Genomic DNA, 14,058 nt, shown 5'->3' with positions numbered 1-14,058 from the left:
ACAGAGAGAATGAATGAAGATCAAATCATAAATCATATACAGGTAGACCTCAATTTACGACCACAATATAACCCAAAATTTCCTTTGCTAAGCAAGGCAGTTGTTAAGTATATTTTGCCCCATTTTACGACTTTTCTTGCCAGATTCTTAAGTGAATCACTGCATTCGTTAAGTTAGTAACATGGTTTGGTTAAGTGAATCTGGTTTCCCCATTGACCTTATCAGAAGGTTGCAAAAGGTGATCACATGACCCTTGGATACTGCTACCGTCATGTCAGTCATGAGACAGTTGGCAAGTATCTGAATTCTGATCATGTGACAATGGGAATGCTGCAACAGCTGTGTGAAAAATAGTCATAAGTCACTTTTTTCATGTGCCATTGTAACTTCAAACTATTGTAAGTCAAGGACATGAAGAGTGACTGGTTTGAGAAGCAGGGAAAGACTAAGGAAGTCATGGTTGGGTGGACTAATGAGACCCTAAAAGAGAAGTGAGTTTAAGGAACAAAATATTTGGTCATAAAGCAGTGAATGGATATAGTGGAAGCAGCGCTTGAAGCTTTTGTTCAATTGAGCTCTGACTCTGTTATATTTGTTAACTCTGAAGGTGACACAGGATGAATATGCGGTGCTAAAGTCAGGTTTCCTCTGAGCTTTACTAAAGGACCGGTGATTTTTATTTTTGTCAAAAGAATTTAGTAAGTTTTCATAATTCACAGCAGTGATGGGATTCAGCCAGTTCGCACCACTTCAGGAGAACCGGTTGTTAACGTTCTGAGCAGTCTGGTGAACTGGTTGTTGGAAGAAATCATTAGGGCACAGAACCGGTTGTTAAATTATTTGAATCCCACCACTGATTCACAGATATACAAGTCAGAAATTTGAAATAAAAAGCATGGGTGTGGCAATTATATTAAATATGAAAAAATTATAATTTGAGGAAATGTGTTAATGCATTTATTTTTAATATGAACAAGAATTGGTGAGATTATAACTACACCCCTCCTTTCTTACGTTATCTAACCCAGGACAAATTGCTTTATTTAGTCTCTCTTCCTGTGAGAGGAACTAGACCACTAGACCATCCTGTTCCACAGCATCGAGGGGGTCCTGTATAACCCATTTCCAGATGCTAAATTGTCCTGGTAGAGTCTGGAGAATAAGCACTTCTGACAGAAATGTCCTTGTTCGCTCTGCTAAGAGTGCCTTGGGGTAGAGTGAAGCAGTTGCGCGACTCCTTTTGTCCTTTGAGAGGGGCATTCTCTTTGAAATCAGCTCATGCTTCTGGAAAAAAAATCACTTTGCAAAACAAAACAAAATTCAAATAATGAAATTTAACAGATTACTGAAGAAAGATTGCAGCTTTGCTTTCATACAGTAGTTTGCTCTCTGCCCTCGAAACACATGCTTTACTGAAACAACAGTAACCTACTATATTCTATACACCCTTTCTTAATGAGAAAAAAAAACGGTAATTTCTGAAATGATTAATATTTAAATTTAAAATGGTAATATAGCAACAGAAACTTTTAGATAGATAGATTAGGGGTTTTTTTTTTAATGTCGGTTCTACTTTCATGAGATCAGCAAGAATTTCTTTAACAACACCAATGATAAAGTGATTTTGGTCCTTTCTGAAGTATATTGTGGAAATGAGGCAAGCTGAGGCAATTGTGTGGAAAGGAAGACAGCCTATCAGGTAGTAGATAGTGGGGATAGTAGTGGCAACGAGAATCTCTGAAATCTCTTGAAGCTTGTACAAATATAGAGATTAGTTTTAATTTGTCCTCAAGGAGAAGTAATTTTAAAAATCCACAGTTTTCAAGCTATTCTAATAATGTACCGAGCACTTCTGATAAATCCGAAATATTTTATTTCAGGAAAAATTGTTTTAAAATGTTATTTGATGATCAACATAGGTGCTTTGGCAACATGGGACATGTAAAGACCAGTTTTCTTTGTTGACAAAAGAGGTGGCAATGTCTGACGTGAAGAAACATTTGTTGACTTAGTGGTCAGAGCCAGTAAATGCAAATTTACAAAGCAAACAGTTCCTGCAATTGAAAAGGGTCACACAGATCAGCATATTGCCTCTCTTCCACCAGGTATTATTCCTTCCTCTAGTTTTGTGGAACATCAGAAACAAGGACAAAAGATACCCAGGTTTATAATAGAAAACACAACACAAAGAAAGGCCTGTTATGGAAACCATGTTAAAAATAATGGGCGTGTCCTTTATAGCAACATAAAAAAGGCTAATTTCAGAAAAGCTACTGGAACCTAGGTGTATAGGAAATGATATGTATGTGCCCAAAGCTTTCAGTTTCACTGCCACTCCACAAGAATCACAAGATTCACTGTCCACTTGAGACCATACTGTTGGCCAGACTCACCTCAAATTCTGCTGAGGATTCTGTTTCATTTGGACTCCATGGTATTTTAGCAGAGGAAAATACTGTAATCTTGCTAGTAAATTGGCAGTTAAGAAATATCATCAGATATTGTGATAGGATTTACCAAATGTAAACTATTATGATTTACACTGCTCACCCTCCCACTAAAAATGCTGCTGCCCATCCAAAGATCTCAAGGCAATTAAAACACACACACACACACAAACTAGGAAAAGCACCTTAGCTCGTGGCTTCTGGAGTTCCTTCCAAATCTCTTCACCAGTAAACATTTTTATTTTTAATAAAATGTTGCAACTCCATATATGTGCATATCATTATCATACAATGTAGGAGTTATATGCTCAACTCTGTTTTCACTTTATTAGAAAGGAGAAGGGAGAAGGCATCAAATGGAAGAATAGGTGTTGAGGCATTGCCCAGCTGCTTTTTTTTTTTTTACTTCCAGAATCCCTGGCCCAATTTGGCTCAAGTTCTAACACAATCTATCTTTCTTTTGCCAGTTCCCCTTTTAAACTGAATATATATCTTGTATTCTGTGCAAGATTCAGAGTGTTATCTTGCAGATGAACAAAGAACATGGTGAACACTTTGCAAAATTTCTTTCCAATATTTGATTGGTTTTGAAAGAATCACAAAATGGGTGTCACCTCCTACTTGCACTAAAGACAGAGTGAAGATCTTCTAACATCAGATCCAAAAATTACAAGAGAGAGACTAGCTCAAAGAAATAAAAAATGAAGAAGTAAGAAAATAGACATATGTTGGGTTCTGTATTGGCTGTGATTTGTTTTTCTTTTTGTGTCTTTGAATCAATGTTGACTCCTGGTGACTGCCTGGACAAGTCCCTGCAGTTTTCTTGGTGAGTTTTCAGAAGTAGCTTTCCTGATGCAGTCTAAAGTACTATCCCTTTAATTTAAAGTCCAGCTGTACCATATGCCTGGCTCCTAAGATCAGATCTATCACATTCTTCTACTGGGATCAGAGTCATAGAAAAGTGGGACAGACCAGAGCTATCCCTAAGGATGGGAGGTCAAAGGAGGTGGGAAAGACCAGCTCTTGCTTATTATTTCCATTAATACCTTCTGCTATCTAGGTTCCATAGAAATGATTGTGTCTTTCAACTAAAGACTGTTTCTCTGTTCCCTCTCTAACTGGGTTTGAAAGTGCTGCTGTCTACAGTCACTGACTGCCAGCACTTATTTATTGCTTCCTTCTGCACATTCCTCCTCCAGCCATAATTTTGAACCTAAATTTAGCAGATTTAGAAGACTGGTAGGTCATTTCTCAGAAATAGGTTGAGTTACAGATCTTAGGTACGCAGCACCACCTGACCTGTGACCAGTGACTTGGGTAGCTTACAAGGTGGGCTAAACATCCACCCTAGGAACCCTGCCTGGTCATCCAACCCCATCCCACCACATGGATTGTTGTTATTCCGACTAAGTGATGCTCATCATGAAATGGAACAAAGCTGGAGAATCCATAAATGACCTTACAAGCCAAAAGGACAGCACCACTCAGAAATTTTACTAGGAAGACATAAACAGGGATTGGCAGTCTGGGCAGAATAATTTATGCCAGTCATACTTTCCTGATGACTCAATTGCTGGATGACTGCATGTTAATGCTGTTCCTTGAAAGAATCCTGTGTTCTGTGGAATAAATCACAATGAGTGGTTCATATTAAGCTAAATTATATCTTAGAATAGGGGTGGGTAACCTGTGGCTCCCCCATTCCCATTTTTGCCATGGACAGTTACTTCTAACTACAGTTGCTAAAAATCAGTATGATATCCTACCAGTGTAAGGTGAGATAGACAGGGATACACACACGCACAGTGTTAAGTTCTTTGATGCTGTAATTTAAAAACTAGACATCTGACATCTCTGGCTCTGCCAATTTTGTTTCACCATCCCCCCACCCCCTCAAGAGGTAAAGTGAAGCACTTGGATTTCCCACTTTGCACATGTGTGAACTCATTTATTGTATGGGTGTGGAGATCTGTTTTTAATCTTTGCCAAAACCTTTAAAAGCCTCTTAAGTAGATATGACTAATTGTAGCTATACAACCTTCACTATCTTATCTCAACCAAAACTCAAGAGTTATTCACAATTTGTAAAACAAACTGTAACCCTGCATATGAGTACAATGCTTTTAAAAAAGAAAAAGCAAGTGCCATTTTTCTATTTTTAGATTTAGAATTCTTGGGCAAGTTCTTATTCTACAGGAAACTGATTATTTTTACAATGGGTGCAGCTGACAGGAACACCTTTGTAGAGATTAGCCATGCATGAGAACAGAAGTAGGAAGCAAATTTACAATCAGCAAATGGAAGGTGGGTAGGGCCACAGTGTTCTGGCTTTGATGTGGAATTTATTCTGTCTTTGGGAGCCATTCCTTGATGCTGTGACTTTTTCTAGTATTGCATTGAAATATATTACATAATATACACAAAACACATTCTATTCCTCCTCATTATACATATATTCTGGAACTCTTAAATGCAGAAAAAGAGATTTTATAACATAATTTAAGTTTATCAACTTGTTAAAATAATTCTCCAGCTGTCTGCACTAACAGAATAGGAGTGTTGATACATTTTTTTTTCTTGGTAATAGTCACAGGAAAGTGACAAATTTGTCACTTCTGTATTATGCAGCAGACGATCAACAAATGCTCGTTTCTAAGTCATTCCTTCCACACATATATGACTCAAAATACATCCCGATTGTTATTTATTTAATTTGTCAGTGTTCATTAAGCTATCCCAGGACAGGAAGCCATTTTAGCAGCAACTTTTGGCTGACATGGGAAGAAAATACATACCAATAAATGGTGGGTCAAAAGCTGAACAGGAACCAACAGGATGATACATTTGGAGAGTGATTACAATCCTACCCTTCATCAGCAAAATATAATTTTAAGATTAATAGAAATCTAGTTTGGGGCATATTTCAGGATGATACCAACAAACTAGAGTTATATTCGGAAGAAAGACACCAAGATAAAGCCTGGAAATAAAAAGATTAACAGTTGGAGATCCTGGTATGTTTGGCTTGCAGTACATTGTAAAGAAACATAATTGTTTTCTTACAGTAGTATCTAGAGTTACTAGAAAAGATTGGGCAAAAACGTTCAAAATTGTTTCAGCAGTTAGGACAAAAACCAATGAGTTAATTACAGCAAAGTAATTTTTTGTTTGATATAATGCATAATGGAATAAAATTCAATGTTATTTTAAAGGATGTTTCTGTCCACACAGTAATAAAACAGATTATAAGCATATAGTTTATTAGTGATGTAAATGGTCCACAATTAAAATGTTTCTCCTTAAAACCCATGATATCAAGTTTATGTGTCACCAACATACCATAATGAAATTTTTTTTAAAAAATCATATACAGTACCTGATTTACTTCACAATGCAAGGCTGTCTTCCATGTCTCTGTACTTAAGACTAGTTGAGTGGATTCATACATGGTACAGACCAAAATATATATATAGGAGGGACTGAATTTTTTTAGACTCACAAACACACATCCCTGTGGGCATTTGTGGGCTTTGTAGGATGGAATGGGAGCCTTGAGCAATGCATTGGCTTCAAAAGACATCCTTTAAAGAGTTAAGTCTCCTAGTCAAACTTAGCTGCTGATAACTTCAGAGGCAAATTTACTTCAATATGGAAGTGAGTTGGTCTTCTTTTCTTCTGAGGTTTGTTTTTTGTTTTGGTTGTAACTTTCCAGACTAATCTCTATTTTTGATATTGCTTTAAAACATGAGCAAGACTTGATTCTATAAGGCTTGATTCTGCCTAAACCTTCTTAACCAAACTCTTTCAGCTCTGTTGGTTTAATGACTGATCCTGTTCCTCTGTCTTTTGAGAAAAATAAAATGCTTTTATTAGAAATATTGTGGTATCCTCTATACAGTAACCCATGTCCTTCTTTATTGCCAATCTTAGTGCAAACTACATCATAAACCTATTATCAGAGTGATGCACTGTCTTATAATATTATCAAATGTTGTCCATCAAGACCTTACTAGGAACAATTGAACTGGCATTTTAAAACTTACTTTGCATTCCTTTTTAACCCCTGTTATCAATCTTATTGTTATATTATTCAAGTTTAATTAATAACAAAAATAAAAGTATTTTTGAGTCTCCTTGCCTCCTCAGCTAAACCTACCATTTCTACTAATGGGACCAGAAGCTAGACAATAGAAAGCCAAGAGTCCAACTCATACCAGGATAGTAGAGATACATTTTTCTCTTTCCACAAGAATCATTCTGGTAGGAAAATTATTGGGATGTGACTTAGATATCAGTTAAATGTTTAAAATGAAATGTGTCAAGTTCCCGGAAGCAGATTTGTTCCTTTGCTGTCTAACAGTTTATGATGGGTTCAGGAATTGGGCTTAAGTAGTAAAAAGTCTATACACAGAAGCTGTTAATTGCTTCCTAAAATATATTTCCCGCATTTAAAAAATTTACATGGAGAGAAGCAAAAGAGTAGCCAAAGCCTTGTGTCTCTTTAATGTTGCAAAGTTTGATTCCAAGAATGAAATATGGCATAAGATTACAATAGTTTTGAAAGACACAGGTATTAACATCTTACAAAATGGAGGAAGGGAAGATGCAGGCTAATATAATGCTAAAGTTCCCTTGGCTAGTGAGGCAGAAATATTTCAGGCATCATTCTATTTCTTTTCATGCATTGCCAATACTAGGTACATGGCTATCTTTTCTCCCCACCCCTTACCCAATGTGATATGGGCGATTGTAGATTGAATTAGTAATAAAGGGACTCCATTGTTGGAGATAAAATGTTCCAACTACCAAAAACCAGCTCATTTTCCAAGACATTCATGATTTCTATCAAATTTGTTTGCCCTGTTTTCTGTTAATCAAACAGTTGACAATGCAACCGTATTTGGACTGCAAACTGCCTGGCTGCCTGCAAATGTAGGAAGGGCATGGCTCAGGCTTCTCTGTGATACTTCTTTCCCCTTTCCACACAAGAACACTTGTTCTTCAGCTCCAGAAACTTTTACGTTACCTTTAGGTGTGCTCAGCACACAGAGTTATTTAGAAATGAAAGGGAACCGGAAAACAAGGACCACAATTTAAAACTGGGAGATGCTGGCAGCAGAGAACAAGTGTCAGCCTTTGAATCCCGTCTTAACAGCTGTTTACCTCAGTCTAAATCATAGAATTCTGATGGCTGGAACCTGCATGTTCAAACAGATCTCCTTTCTCAAGATCCACATTAGAAATGACACTGGAAGGAGAGCACCAAACCGAAAAGTTGTTTTATTGGTACCATACATGACCATAAATGGCACAAACTATGCAAAAAAAAAAAAAAAAAGCTTTACAGTGCCCCAGGGAAGTGGAAAGGGACAAGTGGAGAGAGCTGACAGAGAACACGCCATCACATGCTGAGCCACAGCAGTAGAAAACATGATACTCTTATTTGAAATAGGAAACTGATACAGAAAAAAAAAATCCCAATCCCTTGTAAATTACACTACTAGCTGCTATAATTACCTGCCGGGAGGAGTTGGGCCCAGTAATACAAAAGTGACCAAACTGCCATGAATATATCTCAGGTTCATCCAACTGGGCTCTATCAGAATAGAGAATATCTAGGATTCCAGAGCATGACTTGAAAGGAAACTCTTCTCACAGCACTAGACAAATCATGGTCAAAACTAGCAGCTCTAGGCAAACTGATGACGATAATGTTGCAAAGAGGAAAAACAATTTTTGCACATAGAAATCCTCTTGAAGAAATATCCTAAGTAAGTTAGGAGAGTATTGTGCCATGACAGTGCAGCCTTTGCAATCACCCTCACAATCAGTCTAGGCCAGGGGTGTCCGACTGGCGGCCCGTGGGCAGGATGCGTCGCGCGCAGGCCATGCCCACCACAGCTTCACAAAGGCAAAAAACATCCCGATACGTCACATCAAGTTTGACACCCGTGGTCTAGGCCATGAGGTGGCCGAAATATCTTAAAGGTATTTTGCACTCTTCTCAAAAGTGGAAAACTTTGCCTCACTCGCAACTTTGAGGCCTCTGTGACATAATAAAGCAAGACGTACAGGATTAACCTAGGCTTTAAGGAAGAACATTGGAAGGTAGAAAGGAAAGTAGGTGTGTTTGTTTCCTTCAGGGTTTAGTACCAGTATTTCAAATAAAAATGGATGTGTCTGGCTGGGCAATGGTTTCCTAGAGGCCGTTCCATAAAGAGAAGAAACAACTGTATATTCTCTTTGCAAAACATGGGTATATTGTTTCCCCGGATGCCACAGCCCCATTCCTGTGGTTCTGCACTGCTGTAAATTGGTGACAGTACCCTCTGAACTCTCCTGCCTCCCAAGAAGGACACCCATCACAATCAACTCCTCCCCCACTACCAACGGTAATGGGAGCGGCAGCCTTAGTGAGAACACAGTGAAAGAACAGCATCATACACACAGCATACAGCGCAGAAATATACAAGCACGAGGTACACAAATTTGAAAAGGGGAGGGATATGGTAGAAGAGGGTGGAGCAGGAACAGCAGCACACACAAATTACACGAGGGGAGGGAGTGGGGGCAGCCATGCTGTCCTCAAAGGAGTGTATAAAGGAAGTTTGCAAAGTCTCTCCTTGGTTTGAAGCTCTCAGAACTGTATACAAAAACTAAGACTCCCAATTAGTAGACAAGCCTGTACAAAAATCAGGATTGGGGGAAATAGGGAGGGAGGGCAGATTTTTTTTAAAACTTACAATTTTATTTTATTTCTTTAAAAAAGCCCAAAATACTGAGGGCAGGGTATGTATGAGGACTGCAATTTCCTTTAAGAGCAGGTCGGGGCAAAACAGCCCATGCCTAAAGATGGAACCAAAAGGGCAAGTGCCCTTCCGGGTAACTGCAGAATATTTTTCTAATGCATTCCAGAAAATTTAAAAGCCCACATAATCTCCTGCCATATTGGCTTTCTGGGATCTTCAGGCAAAAGAGAATTACTGCTCTGCCATCTCTTAAGACAGTCAAGATGAACTGCTTAAAATTCAACCCACAAAAATCATAGCTGCCCCAATGTGAGTCATGACATTGTCCACAAGACTCTCCGGCTAAAATGGAACCTTCTTGATGCCCCTTGTAGAAAACTGAATGATAAAAGGGGCCTCAGACCAGATTTTTCCTGCCCACCTTAAGTACTCAGTCCTGTGGCCTCCCAAGGTACTTCATGCTGATCCACCAAAGCTTTGAGGCTCTAAGGGACTGCTATGAATACCACACCCTAATAGTGTTGCTTGTGGTATCCAGGGCGCTGGATGCATGGACAGGGAAGGAGAAGGAATTAAAATTCTGTTGGGACTAAAAGCCCACTGTTCCAATTCTGCCCTAAAGGGGACAGCCAAGAGTGCAGACAGCAGGGAATCGTGGCCAGGTTAACTGTAGGCAGGCAGGCGCTGCAGTGCTCATAGGCCTTGATAACTTGTTGGCCAGCCACTCTTCTTCACAAGTGTCCAGGTAGAATGGTTTCGACTCAGTCCGTGGGGTACCAGCCAAGTCAAGTATAGGCCCGGCTGGGCACTGTTTTGGGGGCTTTATTGTGATGCTTGCGACGTTGGATTCTCAGACTTGCTCTCCTGACTGGAAGGGGGCTTGCTGTTCCAGGGACTGTTGGCGCCCAATGCGGGAGAGTTGTTGAAGCTGTCCTCATCATCAATGCCATTGGCAGCGTCAAACTGTGTGTTCTCCAGTCGAGTGATAAGGCGCTCATCTTCGTCGCCAAACTCCCCACCCATCAGGGTTGGCTCGCCCACCACCATCACATCCTGAGGAGGGAAGAGGGTCCCGAAACATAATCGAGGTGGAGACTGCCCTGACCCATACCACAATGTTCAAGGGAGTCAGCTGTCACAACAGCAAGGATCTCTCCCCTTACCCTCCTAGAATGAGGAATCAAAATTAGCCTCAGCCTTTACTCACCCTTCCCTAATCTGGCACCTTCCAGATGTGGAGACTCCACAACTAGGAGTGGCACAGAACATCTAGAAGGCACTTTATTTGGGAAGGTTTCAATTTCCCCTTTGAACAACGTCCCTTTCTGGACTCTAAACAAAGTTGTTTCTATTGTATCTGGGCATAGTCAGCATCTGATAAATCAATGGATGCTCTGGGATATTGGAGAATCAAGGTCTCCTCTCAATTCTCACCTGAATGGTTCAAGACCTATTGTAACCTATAGCATCTGAATATCTTCCTACTCACACACAAAAAAATGAGACTCTGGCCCTAACAGGGTCTACACACAGCCTTCAAATGAACAGCTACATTAAGAGATTACATTAATCCTTTTTACGTTGTAAGACAGGATGGGCATAGTCAAGATAAATATCTCTGGGACATCTACAGTAGATTAGCAAGGATTCCTGACATTCATTTAACAGCAACAACTAAGCTGCTTTCCCTTTCTTAAACCAGGTTGCTGAAAAAGAACATCTAAGGGAAAATTGGGAATGGATTTCTGGATAAAAGGACTTTGAGAGATCAATTCTGGCTGGCTTACATGCTCAGACGTGATCTTATTCCTTAACTCAAGAGTCCCCAAACTTGGCAACTTTTAAGACTTGTGGACTTCAACTCCCAGAATTCTCTAGCCAGCTATGCTGGCTGGTGAATTTTGGGAGTTGAAGTCCACAAGTCTTAAAGTTGCCAAGTTTGAATGCCTCTGCCTTAACCCTTAGGCTGTTTCCCTGAATCTGGCTTGGAGGAGTCCCAGAAGCCTGAATTCTAACCAGGTTTGTTGTAGGAAGCATCACCCATCCTTTGGGGAAGTGCTTCGGCTGCATGAAACATGGCCCCAGGCCAAGGAATTCTCAGGTTAAAAGGAAAAGAAAAAATGAAAAGGGGATGCTTACAGGTACCTGACTGGAGAGGGCAAAGGTGCTGGCTGGGCTCTTCTTTTTGCTGTTGCTATTGTTGGTATTGCCTCCGCCGGAACTCATGGTGCTACCTCCAGACATCTTCCTTTTCCGGCGCTTACTAGGCTGCTGACGTGCAGGTTCAGCTGTGAAGGTGTTTGTGAAATAAAATTTGGTGAGATATCTTGCCTTTAGAAAAAATATTCTAATATTTCCAATTGTTTCAACATAGTCAAATTGTAAATTTGCATGTTCCAAGCAACACCTGAATAAATGAATATTTCCCACTATTTATTCATAAATTTATACACCGTCTGATTCAAATATTATAGCATATCTGTACTTCCACACTAATTTCCACCTTCATTTTTATGCATTTTCCTACAGTTTCAGAGATAGGGTTTTAGCACAGGATAGCACTCATCAAAGCGCTGAGGCATTCCAGCTGCAGGAAGCCAATGCCCTGCTGCCCTCAGCTGGGCTTGGTAGGAAATACATCTGATTCATTGGTCAGTTCACAGGATATTCTTTCCTACCGCTCAAAAGTCTCACCAGGTGGCGCCACCATACGTTGCCACTTCTGGAATAAGCACGTCTTGAGGCAATCCCGAGGACTGAGACTGTAGGTCTTGTGTCGAGACATCAACTCCTGCATTGGTTCTAAGATCACGCACAGCTGATAGGAAGAAGAGGAGAGAGAAATTCTGTAGTAGAGGACAATCCCAGATGGAATCCTCCTGGAGCCATAGATAGATTTCTAGAGATTGATCTGAACCTGGCCAGACATGGACACAGAAATTCTGACAAAACAATTTCTTCCTGCCTGATACCTGGGACATACAATAAAGAAGTACATCAATAAAGAACAATAAAAATATTGTTTAAAAATAAAGAACATTCACCTTTCTCTGAGGCCAATGCCAATCAGTGTTGGACAAGAGCGAGAGGTTCAGCTCACAACACCTGGGGTGTTGCGGGACTCAGTGCTCTCTCTGCTCCTTTTTAATATCTACTCAAAGCCATGGGTGATTGTCACCGTGGACTGTACTATCATCAGTATGCAGATGGTGCCCAATTGTACAGTATGATGCTGTGGATGCCCTTTCGCAGTGCCTGGAGATTTTGGAGGTCTGGATGGGAACAACTGGCTTCAATTAAACCCTGGTAAGACTGGGGGGGGGGGGGGGTGTCATCTACATTTTACTACTTGACATCCTTGTTCCTGGATGGGGTTGCATTGCCCCAGACCAAACACCTGTGTGATTTGAAGGTTCTGCTGGACTAATGAATCTGCCTGAGGAGTAGGTGGGCAACCATGGCTAGGAGGACCTTTAGTAGACTTTGTGTTGTAAACTAGTTATGCCCCTTCCTGAATTGAGCAGCTCTTCTTTAAGTTCCTTATGCTGTACTCATCTTCCATATAGACTACCACAATGTGCTCTACATGAGGCTGCCCTTGAAGAGTATCTGTGAGCTGCAGCTGGCACAGAATGCGGTGGTGTGGGCAGTTTTGGGCATCCCTAGGGTTGTGCATGTGATGTGTCTATTATTTGAGCTGCATAGAATGCCTGTTTGCTTCTGGGTATAATTCAAGATGCTGATTATTCCCTCTAAAGCCGTTCATGGCATGGGACAGCACCCAGTTAGACAGGAGGTTTAGTTACAGACACCACTGATTAAAACATTTGATTGGCAGGATCCAGGAAGAAAGCCTTCCCTGTCATTGACCTTGCCATATGGAGTATCTTGCCTCAAGAGGGTGCCTACTCTTATATGCTCCAGAAGAGCATTAAGAGCATCAATTGGCATGAGAATCTAAAAGTGGCACACAACCCTGGATATGGTTGGTTGCTTGAGAGCGTTCCTCTATCTTTTAATATGTTTTTTTGTTCTGCTTCTGTTTTTAACTTTGCTTTTGCCTATGTTTCTCTTTTATGGCTGTATGTTTTAAAAGGATATAGTACCCAGAATCATTTATGTGAGATGGGCAGTACATAAATTATATTAAATTAGATTAGATAGGCAGACTTACATGTATTTATTTCTAACCTGTCTTTATTATTTTTACAAGGTGGTGAACATATCCAGTACGATTTCCTCCTCCTTTTTGCCCCACAGCAATAACCCTGTAAGTGGGTTGGGCTGAGAGTGACTGGCCCTAAAGTCACCCAACTGGCTTTCAAGGCTAAGGAGAGACTTATGGTTGCTCTCTAACTTCAATCTTGGCTATTTCTTATTAGTTGGGATCAAGCTGGATAACAGTTTCTATACATGAGCTTCAATTACCCTTAGAATTCACAGGCTTTTCTTGGTTGCTAACAAAATCAAATATTAAAAAATGTTTTGCCTGGAACACCTGTGAAGCTTTTACTAGAAATAATGCAGCAAACTGACTTTCATGCTACATATGTTTAGTCAAATCTGGATTTGCAAAACCTATGAGATGTACTTTCCCTGTATGCTTTCTTCCTCCTAGTGTGGGTAGGATTGTGGAAAACAGTTCAGGGACAGGCTTTCCCACATATGGGACAGATGAATCTTTTCTTCCCCTCATGTCCTTCCTCAAGAAACTAGGGTGTCTCTCTTTTGAGCCTCTTTCCCTGCCCACTATCCAGCTGCAGGCTAGACTGTCTCTTATCTGACCAGTCTCTTGGCAACAGTCTCTTTGCTTGAGTTCCCAGGGTCTTTCCCACATCCCATCACAACTAGTGTCCGAGAAT

General features: G+C 40.3%; 1 protein-coding gene across 8 annotated transcripts in view; it reads right to left on the bottom strand.

The window, feature by feature from the left end:
• Positions 1-968: 968 nt before the first annotated feature.
• Positions 969-14,058, bottom strand: part of LDB1 (LIM domain binding 1) — an 81,106-nt gene continuing 68,016 nt past the window's right edge. For 4 of the 8 annotated variants that reach the window (XM_087725718.1, XM_014053953.2, XM_014053955.2 and 1 more), the window contains 3 exons: positions 11,891-12,014; positions 11,336-11,484; positions 6,925-10,249 (listed from right to left, as the gene is read on the bottom strand). In XM_087725718.1, the coding sequence (XP_087581844.1) occupies positions 10,019-10,249; positions 11,336-11,484; positions 11,891-12,014 (504 nt within the window). In that variant the 3' untranslated portion in view covers positions 6,925-10,018. Of the gene's footprint in view, positions 1,300-6,924; positions 10,250-11,335; positions 11,485-11,890; positions 12,015-14,058 lie in introns of those variants that run through there. The other 4 variants (XM_014053954.2, XM_014053956.2, XM_087725719.1 and 1 more) reach the window with 3 other exon arrangements.

The sequence above is a fragment of the Thamnophis sirtalis genome, unplaced genomic scaffold (assembly GCF_051295495.1).
Source record: "Thamnophis sirtalis isolate CommonGarterSnake01/CBP01778 unplaced genomic scaffold, rThaSir2_p1.2 scaffold_11, whole genome shotgun sequence".
Classification (NCBI taxonomy): Eukaryota; Metazoa; Chordata; class Lepidosauria; order Squamata; family Natricidae; genus Thamnophis; species Thamnophis sirtalis.
Note: the sequence above shows the minus strand (reverse complement) of the source record. Positions and strands in the feature narration are given on the sequence as shown.